Raw genomic sequence first — 26,306 nt, 5'->3', positions numbered from 1 at the left:
AACTCTTCTCAATTTATCATGCAGGGAACGGAAAATCAAAAGGGTAAATGAGCCTATGCAGAGCTCCCAACTGCTGCAGCTTCCAGGACTCATCAGTTAGGCCTGTGCTATCTTTGTAACACATTGCTATTAAATTAGGTCTACTCTGGATACAAGCAGGGCAGAGAAGGAGATTCGTATTTATCTAGGCCAGGAATTTAGTCTAAAAAGATATGCAGATACGGAAGGGAGGAAAGCGATAGTAAGCATGCAGCTAGCGGCCAACTTGAGGTGTGAACGCTAAGCTACATCCACAGAGATGTCTTTTTAGTGTGACCCTGGAGGGCTCAGCAGCCCCTGCTGCATTTAGGAGCTGGGTCTGTGTGACAGCTTTCTCAGCAGCTGCCTTCCCTTTGGCTCTGCCTGGAGCTTCTAGGTTGTGAGCCCTCTGAAAAGCCGGGCCTAGGCTGGGCCGATGAATCCAGGCAGCTGCAACTTACAGTTATGCTTGCAAATGTCCTTCTGAATTTTCAAGCCAAGTCTGGATCAGCTGTAATGAGGCATTAGGAAATTAGTGATTCCCATAGGTAAATGGCTCTAACATACACCCTAAGGAGAATGCACACAAGCAACTCCTGAGCTACAGCTTAGCCTTTGACATGGATTTTTTCTGTGATCTGTGAGATTATTATCTCTGTTTCTGAGTTAACCTGCTTATAAAATTATCCCAACAACCCCATTAAAGAGAAAACCAATGCCTATAGGAACTTTGTAATACCCTACCTATTCCAATGCTCTATTTCTTTTTCTCAATGTCTGACTGAAACTCTTGCACGTTCTTTCTGTGACAAGAAGAGGGACCAAGCTCCTTCAACCTCAGACACAGTTTCTGCAGGTGGGGCACCGGAACCAGGTGTACAGGAAGTGTAGGCTCACTGCCTGCATGCCACTCAGTGAGTTCAATCAGCACTAGGAAGCTCTGGCCAATGTGTTTCTGGGTTTGCCAACCTTAAAATGAAAGGTTCTGTAATGAAAAATGATATTCAGTTTACAAGAGAATGATCCAGAAATACTTAAGTTGCAGAGCAGACGCAGAAGTAATACATGTAACAGCTGCATTACTTGACAGGTTTCTTTCCCACAGGCTACAAAAAGAAAAGGCTTCCAGCTTTGGCCTTTGAGAATCTACAGCCTACATTGATGCTTGCTACAGGGGTTCAAAGAGCTGCTGTGGATGATGGAGACCTCAGTTTGCTGGGTCAGGGTGTGAAGCTGCTGCAGTAATGGGCCCTGTAAGACGGGTCCTGGAGCTCCGTGCTTCTGGGCAATGCCCTGCAGGGTCTGGCGTGGAGAGCGTTGCCAGTGGGTCACTCACTGCAGGTGCCCAAGGGCAGAAGTGGAGCAGTGTAAGTCTGAGACGCCAGTGCCAAGGGCCGGAGACTGGGGTGGGAAGTCGGAGTCAAAGACGGTGCAGGAGGAGAGAGGCCAAGAAGAAACCCTGCGGTGACTGTGCACAAAGACTTCTTGAGTTATACAGAGTAGGGCTTGTTATTACATGAGATCAGAGGTACTGATATTAGAGGAGAAGATGTTGATCTGGGAGATGAAAGAGCTATACAGAGCCTGCCTCAATATTACATAAGATTAGTAGTCCTGGCACTAGTGAAAAAGACAGCTGTGCTGAGAAGGGAGATGAAAGTGACAGTGCTAAAACTGTTTCCTCTCTGTAAGGGTGATTGCCTGACCTGTTACATGTATGTGCCCTGTTACCTCATACTCCCACATATTCAGCAATCCATCCCTTTTCTTCCACTCTGCTCTGTTCACAGACACCTGCTGTCTCCAGGATCGGTGTGCATGTGTGTACTTGTTTGCACTGACAGCGCCTGTGCCTCCAACAAAATGAGGATCTTGCACCTGGCAATGAAAATGCTGTGTTTTCATGGAGGGACAGTGTTCAGAACTCCATGCTTTTTGTAAAGACTAACAAGGAAACCAAATTAAACTGCACACATCTCACAAGTTAAACACACTCTAGCTGCAGGGCCCAAGAGCTGAAATTCCTAGGAAACCTGGCACACAAGCTCAAGTGTGTGTATATGAAAAAAGAGGGGAGGAATGAAGAGGACCTTTTTCATCTGAACTTACATCAGTGGAAGACGGCACTCAGCAGAAAGGTATTTGAAGAGGATTGACTTGAATAATCCATGATTGCTGTTGCAGCACACAATTTTAGAGGATAAAGAAATCCATCCTTAAAACAGGAAGCAAGAATGTAAAGTAGCATGGGTTTTGAATTATACATAGGCAATAATAGAACACTTCCCAGAGTCTTGCAGGTATTATGTCAGTTTATTTTGACTTAAGTTTCCCATGGGTAGAAGTTTGTAGGGCTTGAACAATGCGATGGAGCAGGAAGGAATCATAAATACTTTCTGGTCCTGATACTGAAGAGCCACTAACTCCTGCTAGCAGTTCCACGCATGGAAGGACTGCAAGAACAGCATTGTCCTCCCCCTCTGGTGGCCCCAACGATACTGCTTGGATTCAGCAGAAGGTAGCTCCTGACACTGTCTTTTGAATGTTCTCTCATGAGTTAAATCACTCATGGAAAAGAGGTTTCCTGTGCATTTCAATAATTATTCCAAACCCTACTAGATCTCACTGCTAGAAATCCTTCCTGCTGTTTGGTGAGATATACATCCTCCTTTTAATTTGATCCCATTATTCCCAGGCACTAAATGATTCCGTTTCCTCTGTATTAAAAGGTTTAGACTGCTGTCCTCTGTCCAACTGCACAGCCACCTTGACTTAATTCCATTTTTCCAAGTCAGCTTTCCCTCTCCTTCGCATTTTTGTGTAAAGACACAAAGCTCTGAACAAACAATCTGTCTGCATGCTCTAGATACTGAGGCTTTCCAAACTGTGCACATTATTCATTGTCCTTGAAAAGCTGTGATCTATGTAAGCAATATATTTCTTGCCTTAAGAAGCAGTATGTAGCATGGTTCAGTGATAAAGCATCAGGTAAAGGTTTTCTATTTTGGGAAGTACTTCAAGGCGCTCAGAAAAGTACCACTGCGTGCCACAGCTACCAACCTGCACAACAGCACAGTTTGAGCTGTGGTTCTATCACGCTAGGAGCATGCATTTCAGAAGCCTGAGATGAACAGTGGTTTTGTTGAAGCTGGCAGTGGTAAATCAATATCCCTTGCAGACTGGCCACTACTCATCCACACTGACTATAACAGCGTGTATCACCTTACAACGGCTGAACAGGTTTCCTTGCACATGGACACTAGGATACAGAAAAGAGCTTACCACCTCGTTGCCTGTTGTATGGGGTTCAGGCTCTTTGAAAACATGATGCTGACGAAGAAGGGAACAATGTCATGCATCTGTATCAGCTGTCAGTTTAGCAAGTGAGGCCTGTGTCTTTATCTGAAGAAGACTTTAAGAAGTACCTTTTAGCAAGCAACGTGTTCATATCTGACAGGAATGTGGTCTAATCTCTTCTCTCTTTCTCAGAGGTGAAAGCTTCATTTGGCGCTAGTGGGGCAGATAAGCCTCATCTCTGTCAGTACATTACTGGAACCCATGTACTGAGGGTGAGATATCACAAAGATATGCCTCATACTGGATGTGGATGTAATAGCATTGCTGGCAGAAGACCATAGCTGGATACATTGTGGCTTGGATGAAGCGAGACACCTACCTGAGGCACCCTAAAAACCAAGTGCCCATGCCTCTGACAAGACCTGGGTGTGAAGCAACCATGCAGTAAGTACGTAAAGTAACTTCTCCTTACACAACAGATCCCATCTCTAGACCAAACTCATCCTAATGCATGCTGTGTTGCAAGTTGCTGAAGACATGGAATTGTAAGACACCAAAACAGGCTGTGTCTCTGCAGTAAGTATCACAGCACCTACAAGCAGCAAGAAAGCATCACCTGCAAAATAGCCCAGTCCTCCCAACAGGTTCTTTTGCTGCTGGGTACAGCTGTTGTCTCAGATCCCAAACTGAGGCTGCAGAGTTGGTATTTCAGGAAAAGGAGCATCCACCCCTCTAGAACTGTTAACCACCCACATGGAAACAGAGAGGAAAATCATCCCTCGTTTGTATGGGCTTGGTCAGTCCCATGAGGGAAACCAGCAGAGCTTCCTAGCAGCACCTATGGCAGCTATCTGTAAAGCGATGCTGATGTTTTCCCCTGTTCTTCAGATAAGCAGATCCTGGGAATGTGGTAGAGAAGGTATGCATAATATGCTGCTCGGCAGTAAAGTGTCCTGCCAGTTAGACTGTAGAGTACAGGAAGGAAGTCTTTTCCAAAGAGCTATCGGCATGACCTGGGATACTCAGACACCCAAAAGTCAAAACAAGGAGCAAAGGAGAGGAAGGGTTATAAAGAATCATCCCTTCTTTACTGGCACAGGAAAAGCTTTAATTCTTAATTCCTTAAAAGCACACCATTTACAGGGTCTCCTTTAGGTACAAGTAAGGGTCACAGCACAGCCCATAGGGTTTGGTTTTGTTCCCCTCTGTCCCTCAACAGGGAGCCTCATCCAGTCTCTGGACTGGGGAAGTCCAGCTCTGCTGCAGATGTGCTCTTTACTGTCAGGCAGGTCCTAAACTTGTCCAGTCCTGAGGAGTAAAATGGGGTCACACGGTACCTCTCCTACTACATGTCAATACCTTCTCCTTTAGTTAGACAGACATCCTGTGTCACTTTGATGAGTTTGGGAGAAAACATTGAAAAGCACTGCATTTGAGGTGAAAATGTTGTTCAGCAAAATGAAAAATAAATGAGAAAAAAGAAAAGTGAAAGGGGAAGGTTTTAACTTTTGGAATGAGAACGAAGCTTGAAAGCTTGAAATCTAGAAGAACTTCCTGAGAAAGGTAAATTGTTTCCTGGCAGAGCCAACCATGGCATGCTGCCTGTACTTCTCTTGGATCCACAGCTGCAAGGGTGAGCAGAGAACTCGCTCAACCCAGCTCACCTCCACATGGCTTACTGTCCTGCTGCTCTGAGGGCCATAATGCACACAAATTTCAGCCCTATCAGCCACACAGTAAATATCCTTTCCTTCTTCCCCTTCTCTTCAATCCTCTCAAGTGATACACCCTTCACACAGTTTTCCTAGGGTCAGGGTAAGCAGCTCTGCAGAAAGACAGTTGCCCTGTAGTTTGGGAGACAGTGTTATTCCCCGTAGCTTCTGGAAGGACACAGCAATTAGGGATGCTAGACCTGGAAATGTGCTCTGTTGTAATGTCTGGTTGACCACAGCAAAAAAGAAGAAACGGCTTCTGACCCTACCTGTAGGAGAGAGATGAGGGAGGGGATGTGTCTGAAACGCAAGAGGTTTCTCCAGGTGGAGATGTGGAACAGAGGAGTCAGAGGAATTTTCTCTGAGCTGCTCTGCTGCTAGATAGAGTGGGGCAGGACCCTGGGCCTCTTTGTGGGATCACCCGACAAAGGACCGGGCTACTGAAAAGAGCAGTGGACACAGTGCTCCCCAAACGGCCCAGAGGAGGACATGTGGTGTGGGGAGAGCACAGGACTGGAGGCTGGAGCTATGTCCAGAAGGGTGCACAGAAGGAAAGTGGAAAAGTGAGCAGAGAACTGCTCTCAGACCTGGAAAAGCTTCTCCTCTGCTGAGCCGGTGTAGCAGCAGGCAAAACGAAGATCCAGCAGGAGCTAACTGCAGAAAAGAGATGGGAATGGAGACATCAAAGAAAGACATGAAATCTCTTGGTAGGCACAAAGGAGAGAGGAATCTTCCTGAACTAAAGCTGCTTGCTGCACCTTCACAGCTGGGGGGACCCACTGCACCACAGGGAGCCATCAAACTGAAACTGTCTTGGATTGCTTCCCCTTGTTTTGTGAGTAAAGTTCAAATGTCTCCATGCTCCCAAGCTCCTACAGAGAGGCTGGAAAGAGGAATGCCATGACTGCTGTTGACTATGGGCTGCAGAAAGCCACAAGAACTTTCAGTGAATGCCTTCACCCACAATATTTTCAGCAAGGTTTAGTGCAGCTATGAGAGTGAGACAGCTTGGGCCAACTCTGAAGGTGTAAACTAATGATTCCCAATCCTTTTTGTACTGTGAGTGCAAAGATTTAGTGGCTGCTTATTTCACAAGTAGCTCAGCTTTCACTGATTTCACAGCTTTTAAATACAAACTCCTGAAGTTAGCAGTCTGTGGTAGAAGCTTCATGATTTTAAGTTCTTTTGATTGGTCATAACAGTGGAATGAAAACCGATTCTCAGACCTATCTTGCGTCAATGAGCTGGGTCTTTCACAAAAACAAACAAATAAAAAAACCCAACATCAGCAGAGTCACAAAATTATATGAACTGGCAAGAATGGGGTTTGGCTGCTATTTTCTTTCTCTTGGGGACATGAAATGGCTACAGGTACTGGTTTCAACGTAGTACATTCCTAGTAGCAGAATGTCTAAGACTGTAGGAACTCTCCCCTAAAGAGCCCCAAAAATACACTAACCTCTCTAAGAAAGCGAGCCCAACTATCTCGCTTCTGTAGGTTTTTCAAAAACAGGGTCTTCCTGCCAGAGACGTGATGGAAATCAGCTGGCTAGGTCGGCCCTCTGCCCTTCTTTTTTCCTAATGCTCGTAATCCCCATGTGTCCCACTAGAGCAAAGAGCTTGCCAGTTATGCCAGCAGCAAAGCACAGAAGAGCTCTGCATGCTACCGACGAAACAAATGGGGAAATGACGGAACTTCTCGTTCCTGTCGCACAGGAGCATTAAATGTATTTTTAAAGCAAAAGACGGTAACGAGCCTCTCTGTCTTGCTCACACTGTCTGTGAAAAGCTCTCAGGAGGAACAGAGAAGAGAATTAGCAGGTGGAAACTCAAGTTTTTGCTCTTTGATCTATTTTGGTCTAATATCTTCTTAATTTTGGGACATTAACCATCTTTTTGGAGGGTTGGGGCAAGGGGAGAAGACCAAGTGTGCCACTTTTAAGATGTTCTGGGAGTTGAGATGTTTTTAAAAATAAGAACAGATGGCGAAATCTACAGCTGATCAGAAAATAAGGTAACACAGGGAATGAGTGGGAAATAGAGGAAAAGGGGCAGAATCAAAAGGACGAGTCATAGGCTAGATACTTCAGAGAAGCTTCCTGACAGACCTGCCGTGTGTGTGACACGTGGCTCCCAAAAGGAAACGAAGGCCTGTGCCTTACTACTCTAAAACACCCCTGCAGCAGACAACAGAAAGTACTTGAGGGGTGCAGTCCCATGTGTGTGCAAAGCAGAGGAGATGGGGCAGAGTGTCCTCAGCACGACAGAATTTTTGTTTTAGTCCTCGTTTATTCTTTGTTCCATATGCGGCTTCCTGTGCACAGCAGTTACAACAAATTAAGAGCTCAACTCCCCCTCTGAGACATCACAGGACACTACATAGTGAGAAAGAACAAAACAAGCATTAACGGTTCCTGATGCAGGCTCTGTCCAGTCTAAAAACCCTTACAAAGCTACCTAATTGTCATGCTGCATATCGGCTATGCTGCATTGGTTGAAGCAGTGCTTGGTCCTTCTCCACACCAACGTTTTTTAGTCTGTTGAGGACTTTTCTTGTAATGAACACGCCTGATCTTTAACCCTTGCCTGTAGGGCAGGCTAGCACAGATAACAAGGACAGTGATGTTAACACCTGTGTGTTATCAGAAGTGCCCCGCTGCGCTATGTGATGGAAATCTTCAAAGAAAAATTATAGTGGTGCCTCAAGCACACTGCTCCCTGGCTTTGTGGCATGTCCCTGGCTGTTGGTGCCACATCAACACAAAAAGGCTTCTCTGTGAAGATAATACAAAGTGTTTAGTAAGATCTGTGTTTGGCTGAAAGAAATACCCAAAGTCCTCTTTCGTTATTTGAGGTTTTGCCAATGTTGCAATCACCTTTCTACCTCCTGTGCCTCTCCTAAAAAAAAAAAAAAAAAAAAAAAAGGATCTTTTTCCTCTGAAATCTAAAAAGACATTTGAAAAGCTAGTGAATCCAATCCACTTTCAGTCTCATTTCGTACGAATGGGAAAGGAGGCAAGGAGAGGCGAACTGCCTTGCCTATGAAGCTGCTGCACAGGAGAAGGCTTGGACTTAAACGCCAGGGCATCTTCACTTGTGCTTCCACACCCCTGTCCATCAGCAGTGCCCATCAGGAGACAAGAGCTCCCACTCCCTCAAGGCACAAGGCACACAGCATGAAGAGAGGCACAGGAACCATTCCGTGGGTGTGTCAGCCCCTTCACCCCGCTGAAGCAAAGGCTCTCAGGTTCTCTTTCCTGGACCAAAATGCTGCTGATAATGAAAGTGAGACCGCACCTTCCACGTGGAACAGGGGCGGCAAGAGGGTCTAAATCACAGCTGCTGCTGTGTGGGTCGGGTAGGAACCAACCCCAAGGTGCCCACTAATCCATACGGTTTGATCACTTCTTATGCACCCAATTTCACTGATTTTTTAACTGATTAAAAAACTATCCCATTTAAAATGTTACTTTTGTTCCCACCTCAGAGACTAAAAAAGTAAATGGCAACCCTTCGTTCCCCTTCACAGATGTAACTTCTCCCCACACTGACCCCCTCCTCCAAATCTGAACTGAACCCCACAAAATATTCTGAGGTGGAGCGGCGGTGAGAGGCATTTATCTGAACCTCAGCGGAAAGGTATTTTGAGCTGCCTTCAGTGAGAAATTGCTTTGCAAGGTGCAGCTAGTGCAGATCTGCGAGTGAGCCACAAGCAAGTGGAAATAAAAGTTTTCTTTACCTCCATGTCCTGCCAGAGAGGTGTCCTCGGGGCAATCTGTCTTCCCCACCCCTTTCCCTCTTATCTGCGGGAAAACTTCAGCCAAGCCAGAGCAAAATCGCGCTGCCGTGGAGGGTAGGTAATATCCACGCTCCTGCTCAGCTTGAAAACTGACAGAGCCCAGTGAGCTGCCCTGCGCTACGAACAAGGAAGAAGGGCGGGTGGGTGAGAGGAAGGGAGGGAGGGGAGAGGAGGGGGAGGCAAGGCAATCAGGGTTTAAATTTAGACACAAATCTAAACAGATACTGTCCTTCCCGGAGTGCTGGGCTCATGAGACAACAAGCAGCAAACTTTGCTGCTGTGCCCAAACTTGGGGACACCGTATGTGTATTTTCTCCCTCCCTTTCTATCTACCCTTTGTATTTCTAGCACCTCATCTTTCTCTTTTTTTTTTTTTTCTTTTTTTTCTCCCCTGCCCCATTTTGCCTCTGTTTTTTTATACTTGCTTCTTTTGCTTGCATCTGCCCCCCCCCCAAGCCTCTGGGTCTTCCCCCTGTCCACTCTTCTCTCTCCAAGCCTGCAGGGTCTCCTCCTCATTGTTTAAGATCTTTTTTTCCTTTAACTCTAGCTTCCCTTCTCTCTTCCTTCACACTTTTCTGTAATTTCTTTCAGAGTAGACTGTCTTCAGAGTGGTTGGAGGGGCAGAAGAGGAGCAGAAAGCAGCTGGTGATTGCATTTGCGCAGAACATAAGACTTTGGTGCCCCGGTCCACAGCTGGGACTCCCAGGCACAATATCAGCAGTCCTGATGTGCTCCTGGGCAATTCCCAGATGAGAGACTAGGGCTTCACTGGGGAAGGTGAGGCACAAATGCTGGCAGAAGCAGAGGGTCCCCAGGCAAGGTGTCACGGGCTAGCTCTAAAGCAGAACTAGCTCTTTCTGCTCTGAATCCGTTTCTCACACTACCAGGTGAGAAGCTGCATGTCACTCTTCCCTCCTTTTGCAGGGAAGGGCAGGCTTGGACACTGGAAATGAGAAGCTTCCGTGGTGCTAGAAAAGCTCAGATGGGAAAAACTAAGCCTCAGGAATGTTTTGCTACGGTTTCCTTTTCCATTCAGACCACAGTGTTGGAAACTATACATCTCGTTCCTGTTTTAGCAACTGTTTGCACATGCTCCTTCTCAAGAATTTCAGTCCCCACCTCCTGAGAACAGGGTGGTGCAGAGGAATTTGGAAACACTCCCTTTGTCTTCTGCTGGCTCCCTTGTTTCGCATGCAGCTGCAAAGTGACACAATTTCATGTCGTCATCTTGGGCTGATACCTTGGGGGCAGAGGAGGGTTAAAGCATCTTTTCTGAAAGGGATGCATACTTTTCCTTCACAGTGTTTCACAAGTCCCTGCTGGCTGCGTAGGAAAACACTCCAGAATGAATTTAACTGTGACCATCATCACATCCCAGATTATTGTTACCAATAAATCATCTCAACGTAATTGTTTTTACAGTATAGTTAACTTTTGCTGCACCGCATGCTGTAGGACTCCTGTAGGTCTTTAGAAAGTACAGGAATTAGTGTATTTAAATCATGATCTCCTTATCTCCTTGGTTCAATGTACAGCGGTTACTCCGTCCTTAGCCAAAAGAAGGATACGCTAAACTGCCACAATCTGGAAGTTAGGCAAGAGGACTAATTAATCTTCTGTTGATGAACCACTGGATTAGCTGAATCCCCTCTGCTGTAAGCAACCAGCAGATGCTGCGTGCAACTAGAAATCTAAGAAAATACAGATGAAGAATCTAAAAGGATTATAAAAATGAAAGTCCTTCTTGACTGGAAATCCTACTGACTCCTTCAAGTCGTGACAATGGCGCACTGGGAGAAGGGACAGGAACTGCAGTGCTGAGAAGCAGGGTGAGTAGAGAAGGCAAGACGCTTTGGCTGCCCATGCATTGCCTACTGCAGGGGCTGAAGGAGAATTTCATGCTCAGGGATTTCTCTGTCATTGTTGGTCACGAGTGTCATTGTCAAGATGTCTGCCATGTAACAGACCGTCAAAATCAGATACCTCTGATGGCTGCTTCATTCTGCTCAGGGTGTGCTTCAGTATTTTCTTTCTGCTTTCAGGGGTTTTACCCTGTGGAGGAAACTGTCTGCTTAGGCCTCCAGAAAAGGAAACTGCTAGGCAGAGATAGTATCACTTTACCCGCACTAATAAAGCAAAGGGAGTTAGAGCTGCCCCACCACGCTTCTTCACAGAATCACAGAATCACAGAATTTTCTAGGTTGGAAGATCCAAAGTATCGCACCATAAAGTAAATCTTTCTGCCAGCAGAATTCTCGGTGCCATTGTTCTAAGTATGGTACATAATTGTCAGTTTATTAAAGTTCTTCTTTCTTCCAGAAGTAGGGTACACATTTTCCTCCACACAGGAAGACACGAGCTGTGGATTTGCTCTAGGCTTACTTGTTTCTTGTCTGGAAACCGCCAAAATCTGCAACAACCAACCCCTGTGCTTTAACTGCAGGAACCTTGTGACAAATGTTATTAAGGGAGGTTATACTCAGGAACTGGGTGTTTTACATGATGTCTACTTGCAAGTATGAATGTGAGATATTCTGGAGCATGACTCTCTGCATCTCTGTGCGCATCTCTGTTGACAGACCCTCTGGGATATAGCAGCATCTTTGAGACTAACTTGCTGGTATATGCAAACAAATATTTCTACATCTGTTCTTCTCAGGAGATTTAAAATAATAATAATAAAAAAAAAATCCAGCCCTCATAAGTGACATTAAACCAGACTCTAGGGGGAAATTTCATTTGAGTGAGAAAATGCTGTGACTGTGGACCCCTGGATTTTGCAGCTTCCCAGCTGGTTCTCTTCAATACGCGTGAGACCAAAAGAACGAGTTTGCTTCAGGCCAAACGACTGGAGCTCCTGCTCCATGTAGCATGCTGGGGGAGAGGTGCAAGGCAATCATTCATCCTGGCACACCTGCTTCTGGCATGCCAGAAGAGGCATAAGTAGTTCTGCCATGGTCAGCAATGCCTCGTGTAATCTTTGCTAGCCTCTTGCACTTTGGCATTGAATTATGGAGAAAGGGGCTTCTCCACGATACCAGACCAATAGAAAGGAGATGCGGGGACAGAGCAGTTCTTTGTTCAGAGACGACTCAGGAAAGAAAGCCTTTGAGGGCATCTGAAACTTTGACTCAGATAGTTGTGTCCCCACAGCTAGCTCTTTGGGTGTGTCTGTGTGGGTGCTGAATCTGGGAAGGTCTGTTTGTGGGGGTGGTGGATTAGTGAAGGGTGGAGGGAGCTGTGGGTCCCCGCGAGATAGATTGGATCTCTGTGCTTTGTTAAGGTGTTTGGTTAGAGGTTATTAGGGCCTGCCTGTCAGTAGCAGGATCTGAAATTGTTCTGTCCATCTGTATGTCCACATTTGGCTGGTGATGCCCGCATCATTTTCCAGAATTTTTATTATTAACCAGCAGCTGTTACCAGGTTAAGTTTTTGACCCTCCCAAAAATGTAATTTAATTTTCAACTGAAAAAAAAGGGGATAGGATGACCACAGAAAAAAAACACTTGCATTTCAAAGAGCAATCAACTCTAACAGCCAGCATCCTGTTTTGGGTTGGGTTTATACATCAGCTCCTCTGACAAAGGCAAGCTTGCAGGAAGTGAACGTGAACAACATTTTCTCTGGGAAACTTGCTTTTTGAACCCCCCTGTTCTGCTAACTGCATTCTGAAGTATCTGCTCCTGCCTACCCTCCCTTCGCCCCTCAGCATTAAGCTAACGCTCCAAACGCTCAGCCTCACCCTCCTCTTCAGGGAGTTATCAGCAGGAAATGAAGTCAGTTGGAACGCTTTGTACTATCAACATTTTTTGCTCTAGTTCTGCAGCTGCAGTGAAGCACATCTGAGAACACACACACACGCTCACACACACATGCTCACGTGTGACCATGCGCGCATACACAAAGACTCACGTGCCAGGCACTGCACTCGTCTGGGAATTGATGTGACTGGGCAAGCCCCATTCCCAACGATGCTTGAATTACACGAAGGGACATGGCTCTCAGGGTTCCTGCTAAGCTGTACTAGGCAGGGAGCGCAAGGCTGTGCACGTGCTGTGCAGTGGCCACATAAAAAAGTATTTGATTGACTTTAACTGAAACAGTTGAATCATTTCACATGTTCCTGATTGCCAGGCTGCGCTTGTGTGCTAGCATCATGGTTCTGTGCAGATTAACCAGGCTTCTTCATCTCACCAGAGGAAACTTTAAAGAAATACTGCATTGTATAGGGAGCATTTCACCTGCTAGGCCTTGCGACAGTGGCTGTGCTCTTAGGAACACGACCACAGTGAGGTACACCAAAATCATTTATGTACAGGTAGCTACAGTTACCTCCAGCAGCACTTGAATTTCTTGGGAGAGCTCTGCTTTCATGGCTGATCTGCTTGACTTTGGAGAACAAACTGAACTGGGGTACTGTGAGGCATGGCTGCACCCCCTTTATATCAATACTGGGACAAACATTATCAGCATCAGCCGCGGCCAGTCTCTAGACTGAAGGGCTACTCTACCAGTTCCTTGTTTTAATGTGCAGCAAGACCTAACAGAAACACAAGGTTACAATCAGAGCGTGGTTGTAGACACAGTCCCTGGAAGCTGTGCTGGATATTGGTGCATCCCCAAGCATCACAGAAAGCAGTGTTGCAGCTGGCCCTCTTAACAGCTTCCTCAGCATGCAGCCCAAGCCCTGACTGACCAGCAAAATTTTCTGACTGAACAATGAACAACATTTCTGCTCCCTAATGGGTTATCCACAGAGGAAGCTTGCTCTGCCATTGTCTGTGGTAGTCGTAAAAATGTAAAATGACTTTTAGCCGAATCCCAGGCCAGTGCTATATTCATTTCAACTTTCTTTAAAAAAGAATTATAGATGAAAGAGGCAGAAAGTAAATTCCCAAGCAATATAATTTGGGAACTTTGAGGAGAAGAACAAATAAATGCATTATGCGCAAGCACGCAACACCTTTTAATGTTCAGCAGCGTTCTGTGTTGTGTGAAGTTTCTTAATAGTAGTCGTACTGCATCATTTGACAGGGCTGGTATCTCCTCAAGCTGATAGCTAACCTCCATTTTTAGAAGCAATTTGCATGGTGGGTCTCATGTGGCACCCAGTGTTGGCACTCCAAAGCCCTGAGCACTTCAGCTTTTGCCAGAGCTGATTCAGAGGTCAGTCCTTTCTGTCAAAAGCGGCGGCGAGTGACTTTAATCACTCTGGCTGTCATTTGGGTGCGGAGAGCTGGCCTGGCTCACAAATCAAGCACTGTGCAGAGCCAGACTGCATAGCCCACAAGCGTTATCTGGACAAAGGAAGGTTTCTGTTCATGGACAGACTGCAGGATCTAGACAGGAAGCCTGGCCTAGCTCGCAGCTAGACTGTGCGTCTGAAGAGAAAACCTGCTCAGCCCCACAAAGAACCACGCTATCTGAGGAGAGCTGGCCTGGGGCAAAAGCAACTATGAAGAGGGCAGCCAGAGCATGATGACATACCAGACAGGATGGAGACCTTTCTAACTTTCTGGCTAAAATACACCTTCTCCAGAGACATGGCCCCCAAATTCAGCCTCCAACCCATGACTTGTAAGCTACGCTGAAATTGAGATTGTTCCACTAACTGGCCAACGCCCGGAGGGCGTAAATAGGCTCAATCTACAGTAAGATGTTACTGTATGTTTATCGTTTTGGTGATGTAAATAAAACATAAGTTGAAAAGGAGAACTAGTGGCTAGCAATACTTTCCTGGCCTTGTTATGCAAGGATCCTGGAAACCCCTAGACTCATTGCACCACAACAGAAAGAATCCTTCTCCTTTCTCTGAGATCTAGCTGGGGAAGTGAGAGGCCTGGAGATTTACTTCAGATAACACAGTGCTTCGGAGCAAGCTGAAAGGGTTAAAGTCTGTATCCCTCACCCTACAGGTTGGCCCAGCACTACTCATGCAAGATGAACAGGACCAGTAGAAGCCCCCTTCCTTCAGCACAGTGTGCAAGACAGCCTAGACGCCAGTGTACACTGCCCACAGTGGAGTGTACTCAACAAATCCTGCTCTTTTTTATCAAAGAGCCGATGGTATTTGCCTCAATAAATCCTGCTCAGCGCTGAACGCCCACTGGGCTCAGCCCAAATCCCCCAAGAGGGCTGCGAGCAGGTGTGCTCCGGGCGGCTCCTGCAGCCGCAGAGAGCAAGGCTGGGCAGCAGCACCCCTTGGCGGCTGCTGCCGGGGAAGGCTGCAGGAGCGCTGCAAGGCTGCAGAGGGAGAGGGTGGAGAGGAAGAAATTGCAGATGTGGTGAAATTGTTTGGGTAACAAAATCACAAATCCACACGCATCCTTCCTGGTGAAGGACAGATAGCTACCTCCAGCTAATGAATTTAAACTCCTTAACTTAAAAGCATTCCCCCTTTCTGCGTTGACTTTCCCCCCCCCCCAGAAAAAAAAATAAAAAATAAAAAAAATAAAAGGAAAAAAATAAAAGGAACTGACATCTCTTTCCCTCATCTCCTTCATTTTCTTTCATTTCTATCCCTTCTTATTTCCATGGCATACCTTCTCTCCTGTAGTGACGCCACCAACCATCTCCTGTCTGCTCCATATCACGCTCTCCTGCTCTCCAGTAAGATCCCCCATGCATCATCCTCACTCCACCACTCATCCCATGGGCTGCAGCTGGAAAATACTTCTTCCCTCTCCCTGGATCTGAGGGCAGGACTGCTGTGAAAACGAAGAGAAAGAAGTGTTTCTGTGTATGCATACTTGTATGTTGGGGAGAGAGGAAAGATGAAGCAATGTCTGTTTCAGCTAGCAAAATCACTAACGAAAAGAGTTTGTTGCAGTTTGTCTTCCTCAAACCCTTTTTGTTCCTAAACCGTTTCCTCTAGACCGATTTTGCCCATCTCTTCCTTATTCTTTTCACTTCTGTACAACAGTTGCTGCCATTTTCCCTTCAACACTTTCTGCTCCTGCCCTGTCACCTAAATATAGTCCATAAACCTATCTATATCTATATAAAGGCAACTTTTCACACAGCCTCTTTTTCTCTCACCCCTCACTCCTTTTCCTGTCCTGTTTTCTCCTGAGATATAACTTTGTCCCAAGATATAACTTGTCCTATATCACAGGCAAGCGCACTTTTACTACCACTACTGTACCAAGTAGTACCAAGTACCAAGCTACATGGCTGCATATAACAGGTTGAGAACAATGGTGGTTTTTGTTTGTTTGTTTGTTTTGTTTGTGTTTTGTTTGTTTGTTTTGCCTTTCACTTGAAACAAAGCAGGTTTCTCCTGAGCATTGGCAGCAGAGGGCAGCAGAGGAAGGCTGTGTTTTGGTGGCCACAGAGGGAAAGCCAGGCTCTGTTCCTGCTCTCTGTAAACAAGCAGAGTATTGTAGGAAATTTTAGTCTGCCTGGACACAACTACATGACAGTGCATAGACGGTAGAGAATGGATCTGTGGTGCACACAGCCTGGCACTCCCAGAGGCCTTTCAGTTTTATCCACCTGGCAGCCCACAGCCAGATCCTTTTTTTCAAGAGTCCCACAGCCTTACCGAATGCTAGGATATGCATGTGCCATATGATAGGGCACCTGGGGACAGATGTCACCTGAAAAGCAGCAGTCGTGTGATGGGAAAGAAGCCTTGGTTAGAGCCATGAAGTGCCTCTTGTAAGCATGTAACTTGTCCCAGATGAAGGGTTGAATACTGTTGTGGTCTGAACCTGGATGTCTATCAGGCAGAGCAAAAGGACACCAGAAGAGCCTTAGGGCACTCTACCTCTGTAACATATGAGCACCTTCTATTAAAACGAGTAAAGCTGAAGTAAAACTCTTGGCATATCTCCTGGGAAATCAGTCTGCCTATTTCAATATGGCTTTTGGGTGTTTGACTAGAACTTTGGGATGTCAAAGTGATCATATCGCAGACATAAACCTTGGAAAAAATCATTTTAAAGGTGAACTTAAACATTTTTTTTTCCTGAAGGAAGGCAGTGCTCAGCCATCTGCCGCCACACAGCTCCTGACGTGAAGTTAACCAGTGCCTGAGGACGTGACCGGGCGCCCCGGGCCAGACCGAGGGGCAGCAGCGCAGGCTGCCCGCCGCCACGCCCGGGCAGCGCCGCCCTCCTCAGCCGCCTCAGCGCGGCCGCCGGCTCCAGTGAGGAGCCGAGCCGGGGCTCAGAGTTGTTTACAACGCCCAGACCCCGCTGGGCTTGCCCCGCCTCCCGGCAGCTCTCATTGGCTGAAGATCTCGCAGCTCGCCTCTGATTGGCGGAGAGCGGAGAGGGGCTGCGGCGCTCAGCAGCCGAGCAGCTGTCGGGGACAGTTGGGGAGCGTTGGGGGCGGTTGCAGCGATGGCCGCGGTGCTGCTGCTGCTGCTGCTGAGCGCGGCCGCGCTGGCGGCCCGCGGGGCGCTGCCGCCGCCGGAGCAGGCGGCGCGCGTGGCGCGCGTGGTGCTGCACAGCTGCGACTGGGGCGCGCTGGCCACGCTGTCGGCGCAGGACGGGCTGCGCGGCCACCCCTTCGCCAACGTCTTCTCCATCAGCGACGGCGCGCCCGGGCCCGGCCGCGGCAGCGGCGTCCCCTACCTCTACCTCACCGACATGGAGATCTCCGTCAGGGACCTGCGGGTGAGCGGCCGGCGGCGGCTGGGGCAGCGCATTCGCAAACACGCGGATATATGCGCTGTGTGTGTGTGTGTGTGTGTATATATATATATATATATATGTGTGTGTGTGTGTATATATATATGTGTGTGTGTGTGTGTGCGTATATACATATATATATGTGTGTGTGTGTGTATATATATATATAGGTGTGTGTATATACACAAACGCTCCCACCAGCTCTCTCTATATATAGGTGTATATACACACACCTATATATACACACACACACACACACATATATATATATATACACACACACATATAGGTAGCCCTCAAAAAGTAACATAAGTATGTATAGGTTCATACGTGTAAATATATATATAAGTTCGTATATACGTTCATACATGTGAATATATAGGTTCGTATATGTAAATATATAGGCTCATATATATATATTTAGGTCCCCTAGAAATGAAGTTTTCAGGCACACGTGCTGCCAGCGCAGTGCCCGTTTTTTCGTGGTTCGCTTCCAAAAGCGTGTTTGTCTCAATGGCAGGAAGTGGTTGGATTCTCTTCAGTAAGACTTAAGGTTATATCAGCGTTTTCTGAAAGCAATGCCATGTGCCGGCCAGGTGTTCCCTGCCTCTTTTTTAAGGAATTAAGGAACTTGGGTGAGAGGGCCAGGAGGAGCAGTTCTATGGTCAAGGCAGTCCCAAAGTAAGGTAGAGTACCCAAGTACTGTTAGGCTGCCCAGAGACGCTGTGGAGGCTCCTTCTCTAGAGATATTCAAAACCCATGTGGATGCCATCCTGCACAATGTGTTCCAAGTGATCCTGTTTGGCTGGGGGCTCGGACTAGATGATCTTCAGAGGTGCCTGCCAACCTTGGCCATTCTGTGTTGACACCCCATAATCCTGCAAAATCCCTGCTGATCATGGTCTGGGCGATATCAAAGTAGAGCCCTGGCAGAGGAGGAGGCTGATGTTTCAGGAAGCACTCGGCTTAAGTGATGAGGGGCCACTTAGGGAAGGAGAACTTAACAAAAAATATCAAAATATCTGGAGGACAGCAAATTTGCTGTGTGGATCTTGTGCAAAGTGGACTCTTGCACAGAGTGCTGAAAGAATAGTAATTGCTAGTGCTTCCTGAAAGGTCAAGTGCACACCAGAAGACAACACGCTGCCATGCCAAGGTTCTGTGTGTGTGTAACTGGCCTCGTCTCAGCTCTTCTGCTGGGCTGTGGCCAAGACAGAGCTGACTGAAAAGGCTCAGAAACATTGACCTTAAGAATCCTTTAATAAAGAGAACCTTTTTGTGCTAGTAACTGTTACAGCATTAGTAAAACAAAAACAAAACTTAAATAGTAAGAACATTTCAAACTTTGTTTTGCCCTTAACCTTTTTTGTTTGTTTCCTGTCCCTCTCCTTACTTTGGCACATTGAAGTAGTTCAATTATGTATCTAAGTGGTGTAGAAAACGTATTTTTCTCTTGCACAGTATCTCCTCTGCCATACCTACAACCCTTAGGTTTCAGAGGAACTTGAAAATGATGACATAAACTGTTAATGAACCATTTCCTTCAGAAAGTTCCCCAACAGATCTTTTATTCGGTTACTGTAGGGCAGAAAGATTTGACTTCGACTGTCACGCGGACGGAGACATGTGATAAGAGATAGTGCTGAATAATCATGAATCAGCAGGTTTTGTCATTGAGCAACTTCCTATCTGTGCTGTGAGTCAGGTGGTGGCTCCTGTTCCCTAAGTTCAGTCATGCACTGCATAGCACTTAAGTGACGTTTGCAGTGTGGGCTCTGCCTGCTTGTTTTGTTTGTCTCTGAGATGAGCTCTTATAATGAAATGTCCCAAAGCATGCAAACTGTCTTTGCTGGGACAAAATGAACTTCACCATGTGATATTTTGCAGTAGGCAATCCTGTTCTTCACAACTTTTCAAGCTGTCTTCATTACATTCATTTTAGAAAAAAACAGTCAGATACAGGTTCCTTAATTCTTCAAGTTAGGTGTCTTACTTAAATACTGAAGAGTTTTTAAACCTAATTTTTAATATTCACTTTAAACTTCAAAAGAGCTGACCAGTTTGGGGTCATCCAAGGGGCTTGTGCTTTCTTCTAAAATTTGGTTGTAATGGATTTTGTTGATAGCTGTGAAACCCATTTGGTTACCTTTCAGTAAACATTTGTCCTTCCCCTTAATGAATTTCATTGTATCTTCTTGTCTTCTGTGTACTGTCCTGTTATGTATGTTGGCTCATAAACAGAATTCAGAGTTTTAAGGACTGCTGTTCTGTGAGGTTTGCATTTTATGCTAACAGATGTCAGCAGACTTACAAATTGTTCATCTATATCAGCTTTCAGACATAATTAGGAAAAGATGATCACAGCTTTGTTCTTTTTACCAGTAAGTGTGAGCTGAATAAAGTACCAAAATCTGAAAACGTGGTATGACTTTTTTTTCCTCGCAAAGGTACATAAATCTCTTATCATTTGTATTTCAGGTCAATTCAAATGCCTCCTTAACTGTGTCTTTGGCACAGACTCCTTACTGCAAGAAGCACAAATATGATCCCCAGAATCCCCTCTGTGCCCACATAATCTTCTGTGGGAGTGTTGTAAAGGTAAGCAGCTGGAATTTGATGCTGGACAAGACTGCATGTTGAACAGGGTTGCATAGTGGATGGAGAAGAGCTGTTAGCATTTCCATGCAGAAGATTACGAAGGGATGTCATGTGCCATGATACCAGAAGGCTATCTCATAGTTTGTGTGAGGAAAGCTAAGTAACCACATGGTATCTGCAAAAGCAGTGTTGGCATGTTTTTAGCAATGATCTTGAGAGGATTTCTTCTTGCAATGAAGAAAATCATCCTACTTCCCCTAGACCAGTTTTGAAACTAAAAAGTCCAAGACAATTCTCTTGTCAAAGACAATTCTCTTGTCAGTGAAGCATGAAAACTTTTTCATATTTTGCTCAGTTAAGTTCTTTGGCCCATTCAGTGTGACATATTCATGTCCAAAATTTTATTGAACTTAATATTAATCTGTGCTGTGAAGTTACAGGTATTAGACATAGAAAAAGTTTATTGTATCACCTGGCAGTGTTGCAGCCATGGCAGTATTCTTTCCTACACTGGTACATTGGTGTCCCATAGAAGGAATTTAGAACTATATGTGTTGTTTGTTGAAGATCTTAATCCTATTATTGAGGAAGAGGACTAATTATCATTATTTTCTCTTATATGATAGCCTGAATTCTTACTTAGTGTTTTCATACCTCCTGTATTTGTACATTATACTCCATCAATCCTTTAATTGCTTTCATGAGTTTATCATCAGTACTGGAATTATTTTAATTAGTTCCTCTTGTACCATATCCAGGACTCGTGTTGATTTAACCCTTTAAACATTTGTACATAGCATATTAAGTAGTCACACATTTCAGCATCCATTCTCTTGTAGATTCTGTTATTTCATTCTGCATGCCTGTATGTATGTTTAAACACACATGTACGCTTTTTGATTTGTTAGTGTCTCTGAGTAATCACGTGCAGAGGAGGTAAAATTACACCTAAAAAAAAAAATGCAGCAAGAATCCATACTTCTCCATTTTGTGCTTTTCCAAATAACATCCAAGATCATGCTGTGTGTTTTTTGCTGCTTACTGATTTGAAGAATCAAACTTATAATGGAATATAAACATACTAAGTTAAATCTACCAGTATTAGGATCAAGCACAAAACATTTTCTAACCTTGGCTTTAGGCTGTTACTCAATTTTTATACTTAATTGGATACCATTCCTGCCTAAGTACTAACAACAAAGCCATTTTTTCCCCTGGCTTTTGTTTGTCTGATCAAGTTGTGCACACTTCAATGATGAAGAATATGGAGAAAATGGGAAAAAAATTATCTCTAAGAATACAATTCCCAGTTAGATATGGAAAACTTGAATTCAAAAAGACATTTCAATAAACAATTCCAAATGAAGGTTTCAGTCTTCATAATTGGATAGTTAGCATCATTATTTGCTTTCCCATTGAAAAGTAAAAACTGACATCCTACTCATGTCAAAATAGGTTTGCTTGTCTTTTAATAATTACAAGCAAAGCTTTGGTCCTCATTATTCTGCTGTTTACTCATTGTCTCTCTAGCAAGAACTTCAAGTATCAAAGATCCTTTAATACATGTCTGTGGACTTGGATAATTTTAATCTGTACAATGAAGATTTTTTTCATCATAAGCATAGGGTATAATTTTATCCAGTCTTCTTCAAACAAGTCAGTGTCAGGTTGGATCTAGTTTTTATATTAGAACAGAATGAATGCTGCTTCTAAAGCTGTCAGCCTGCATCCCTCTCTCTAAACAGTGAACAGAAGACTTATTCTTATGTTGATGAAGTACTTTCTTCTTCATGCTTTTACTTTAAAAGCACCCTTTTGATTTAATATTAAAAGCAACTACCTTGGAGTGTTTGCCTGTCTCATGTACAGTTGTACAGCACTCTGAAGATAAGTGGACTCTGCCACAGTAATGAGCCCTTTGGGGTAAAGTGTGGCTGAACAGAAAAGAGCACACCGCAGTCAGCAGTGTGTTTTAGCTACTGTTTGTCTTCCATATGACTGTATCTTCATGTAGTATTTTGCTGGCTGTTGTTCAGGTGAATGATTCAGAAGCGGCCATAGCGAAAAAAGCGTTATTCAGTCGACACCCTGAAATGGAAAGTTGGCCTAAGGATCACAATTGGTTCTTTGCCAAATTCAACATCACCAATATTTGGGTACTGGACTACTTTGGTGGATTGAAAATTGTGACACCAGAGGAGTATTACAGTGTCAAGCCTTAGTAAGTACATATGTTTTGCATGCTTAACTCATTATCTTTGGAAGCTGTAAACCTTTTCCGTATCATTAACAGTGTATATTACCTGTCTCTATTTTTTACATAAGTTTGTCTTTTCCCTGAGTAGTCTGCTGGATGCAGTATCTGAAATCACAAGATAAGTTTGAATAGGGGACTCAGCTACTTAACGATATATAGTATCTATAAGTAAATCTCTATGGATAATCTTGTATAATCTAATATGTAGTATATAATCTTATACTACAATTTGTACTTGTACTTCAAAATACAGTTTCTTGGGAGGAAGGAGTCCTGCAGAGTGAGAATAATCATTGTCCTTTATTTGGATTAATTGCAGATTATGTTTTGGCCTAATAGTTAAACATAGTGAGACTTCAGTACTTATGGAGAATCTGTTCCAACTTAAAGCTGTTCTTTTATATCTTCTGCTTTATACAAATATATTGCTGCAATCCCATTGATTATTATGTAATATTTTTTCCCCCAAAATTGCTTTTGAATCTTTTATCGTGATACTGAAGAAAATCTGTTCTATTGTTCACATAAAACTTAGTCTTCAAAGCTTTCAAATATATTTTAGCACGGTCAACAAACAGACATACAATTTCACTCTTATTCTTACTCCTTGTAGGTAGAGGAAGATCCTTGGTGATGGTGATAGTACAAGTGAAGTACTTTGGATGACTGTTTCATGAGATACTTCTTTTTCCTACATATTGCAGAGGTGAATTAATAATGCAAAAAGTCAAAACCTTTGCATTGTTAATGAGCTCGTGTAACCCTTCTGAAGCAACTGTGAATTTGTCGTATCTAGCACAGGTTGAATCACGTCATACTCAAAATCCTTTGTGCATAAGCCATAAGTAAATTGCATTCATTAGACATGAATCTGGGAAGTTGTTATCTGTCTCTTGACAGTCTGCATTTAGAAAGGCTGTGTTTACTGAAAACTAAAGGATTAGTCCAGTTCTATGTTTCTAGTGCCTTAGTTAAATCATATCTGTTTGCTCTCCAGTTTTACTCAATTTTTAATATCAGTTTATTTTAGATCTTTATGGCAAAGTACTGCAGGATGGCTCAGGTGACAGTGGAATGGCAAGCGTTGTTTGTGTTGCAGTGATGGATGATACGTTGAGTTCTAAATTCTGTAAGAATTTTTCTTCATGCACATATACACTCACTTGAGCCATTTTTCTGTTTTGCTACCTGTATTGAAAGTACTATGAATGTGATTGTGTTTATGCAAATTATACACATACCTCAGGCTTTTGATAAGTTCTTGGTAAGTCTTTGTCTGGTAGTGGTTATGTGCCCTGACATTAAAAGAAGTGTTAGTAGCAGAAGTAATGAAAATATCTGACTTCAGTATATCAAGAGTAGTAGCTTCTAAGTTCAATGAGACTGATATAAAAAGAGATTGCTTACTGATCTGGATTTTGAAATCTTCAGCTTTCTCAATCTGACCAATGTAACAGCTTTTGTTACCTTAAGCAGTAGAACTGAGCAGATTTGTTTCTTTGGAAGCCTTATGCAACAATTTTAGGTCTGTAACCCAGAAGTGAGAAAGAAACTAGTACAGTATGACACAGATGATTCAGCACTTGCAGAGAATGAAAATTAATGAAAGGTGTGGAAAATTAATTCTCTGTTTCTTAAAATAAACCCCACACCACAACCATGAAAAAAAAATTAACACCTCTTTATGTTCTGTCACATCTCCCAAGTGCTAAGTTCACGAATATCCAAAAGCAATTATGAACAACTAAGTTAGATTTGCCTGTGGTAAAATCATCTACTTGACAGAGTAAAGAATGTGAAAACTTAGTGTCCTTAAAGGAAGATCCACATTGTAGAACAGTGGATTTGGACAAATCAAATCATCTTTACATCTTAATGTCATCATTATACTGCTACTTATCTCAAGCACTGGAAAGATTTATGAAAGCCTTTTTGAAATAGCTTACAAAGCTTTCCTTTTCTGCAAGGGGAAAAAAGGTACTTTTTACTATATTGAACACATTCTGTGCTACTATTTAGAATAATTCAAAATTAGAATATGGAAACAATTTATGTTGGATAGGTAACACTAAAATTAAATAAGATATTGGAAATATTTTTATATAAGGTTATTTTTATTAATGAAAAGTGTGTAAACTCAAATGATCCTATGGTATGGACTTGATCCTTTCCATGGGGACACCGTCATGTATTACCTGTAACTCCATAACTTTTGATGTACGAGATTGATGATGCTGGGCTTTAGGTGAAATAAAACTTTTCTTATGACAAATGGTGTTGGTTTTATTTATTGCATGTTCAAGAGTATTTCTCTCCTTCACACTCTCTTTCACACAAGCACACACACTTTGGGGTTCTTGCTTTATGGTCATTCTGAAGTCTTTCACACTTGCTAGAGTATGCCTGGCTTTCCTTTCTTGGCTGAAATTAGCATCTTTGTTTCACTTTCTTTTTTGCATCTAGTACTGTGAAATAAATCATAAAATAATAACACAGGATTTTGTGAAAATGAAGACAAGGAAGTCTTACTTGACTATTTCTTTGGCTAAGGCTTCTATTTTGTGAATGACTGCATCAGTTAGCTTTTTACCAATATTTTCTTATTCTCAAATCTGATCTAACTTAAAGCTGTTCTTTTTTATCTTCTGCTTTATACAAACATAAATAGGTGTTGTTAACATATACATGTGTTTGTACAAGGTATGCTACAAACTTGTCTCTTGTAATTCAAAACCTAAGGTACTTTTTTCAAAGTAAGCTTTTCACTGTTATTTTAATTGCTAACAAAAACAGATCACTATCTAATGCATTCACACTGTTAAATGAATCACTTTCATTTAATCGAGGGTTTGGTGTATACATCTTTTTTTTTTCTCTTTTTTTTTTTTTTTTTTTCCTCCTGTGTTGGTTATCTTTTCAGATTTGATGTTTCAGTTTGTACAAGTTCCCCTGTATTTTCTGATTTGGACAGCAGGTTAGTTTGTTTGTTTGTTTGTTTGTTTTTTTGGTAACAATTAGTCTGAAATAGTTTTATAACTCCTGAATTTTGTTGGATCAATTTTAGATTATCCACATTTCCTTACATTTGAAACTTGAAAAGACTCCAGCCAGATGCTTCTTTTGGAAAGTGACATACAACAAAATGGTTAAGCTAGGTGTAGAGAGCAGGATTCGAGAGTTAATTGGAAAAACACTATCTGGAGTTGTTATATCTACGTATCTCCTTGAATGCTTGGCTAAAAAAAAATTGTAAGTAGAAGTAGAATGTAGGGCAGACTAGGGTATAAATCACACTAAATGTCTGTTTTTACCTCTTAGATATAGATTTGTAAATGTTAACATCATTGAAGATGTTAGCTCAAGAAAGTCATCAGCTTTTTGTCCTATTTTTCCTCTTCTTTCTTCTCCCTGTGCTTACCTTCATTGTATTAGGAATCACTTTAGAATGCGTTTCCTTTTTTCCTAATATCTAGAAATAAGATTGTGGTTTAGAATAGAAGAGGCTGAGTATAATAATACCACTATAAGTGTATCAACATTTTGACTTTTGATCACGTGTGTCCTCTACCATGGCATGCTTGACATATCTGAGCTTATTCTAAATAGTAATGTAGTCACTGTCTGTATCCAGGAAGCTCAGTAACTCCATTCATAGATAAGAGTTGGTGGCATCGGATGACCTTAGGCAACTGACTAAATCATAAGATGTTTTTTAGCCAAGAATCTAATTAGTATAATTTCAGCCCGGTACTCTAACGATACAGTAACATTTTTCCTTTGCCTACTGATCTTGCTTATTGACCTGTTTGTGCTTATCCCTCTTGATTTGCATTTTTTTTTTTTTTATGTTTTAATGTACTACTTGTATCCAGACTGTTGAGACATGCTATATCATTATAGAACTGAGCCTATGTATATCAGATGTCATTTTAATCCCTCATTCAGTTCTATCTGGATTTATTTTTTTAGGTTTTTAATATTGTATCTGT

At 43.3% G+C, this 26,306-nt stretch overlaps 3 protein-coding genes across 8 annotated transcripts in view; 2 read left to right on the top strand and 1 right to left on the bottom strand.

Annotated features, from left to right (window-relative positions):
- Positions 1-15,502, bottom strand: part of RCSD1 (RCSD domain containing 1) — a 39,792-nt gene extending 24,290 nt beyond the window's left edge. For 2 of the 5 annotated variants that reach the window (XM_082768823.1, XM_082768822.1), the window contains exon 1: positions 8,767-8,947. Coding sequence is in view for 3 of the 5 variants with exons in the window: in XM_082768821.1 (XP_082624947.1) it covers positions 15,369-15,449 (81 nt within the window). In the remaining 2 variants the exon portion in view is untranslated. Of the gene's footprint in view, positions 1-8,766; positions 8,948-15,368 lie in introns of those variants that run through there. The other 3 variants (XM_082768821.1, XM_082768820.1, XM_082768824.1) reach the window with 3 other exon arrangements.
- Positions 15,503-17,129: 1,627 nt separating this feature from the next.
- Positions 17,130-24,589, top strand: CREG1 (cellular repressor of E1A stimulated genes 1; the record flags this gene model as incomplete). Of its 2 annotated transcripts, XM_082779365.1 has the most annotated exons (4): positions 17,131-17,447; positions 19,941-20,060; positions 22,097-22,281; positions 22,931-24,589. In XM_082779365.1, coding segments are annotated over exons 1-4 (582 nt in total). In that variant the 5' UTR covers positions 17,131-17,171. The 2 variants fall into 2 exon arrangements, with proteins under 2 accessions (XP_082635492.1, XP_082635491.1); XM_082779366.1 differs by lacking the exon at positions 22,931-24,589 and having other exon boundaries at positions 17,130-17,447; positions 22,097-22,282.
- Positions 24,590-25,240: 651 nt separating this feature from the next.
- Positions 25,241-26,306, top strand: part of CD247 (CD247 molecule) — a 63,166-nt gene continuing 62,100 nt past the window's right edge. The window contains exon 1 of the mRNA XM_082766836.1: positions 25,241-25,291. The gene's annotated coding sequence lies outside the window, so the exon portion shown is untranslated. The remainder of the gene's footprint in view (positions 25,292-26,306) is intronic.

The sequence above is a fragment of the Aythya marila genome (genome assembly GCF_965140915.1).
Source record: "Aythya marila genome assembly, chromosome: 1".
NCBI lineage: Eukaryota > Metazoa > Chordata > Aves > Anseriformes > Anatidae > Aythya > Aythya marila.
Note: the sequence above shows the minus strand (reverse complement) of the source record. Positions and strands in the feature narration are given on the sequence as shown.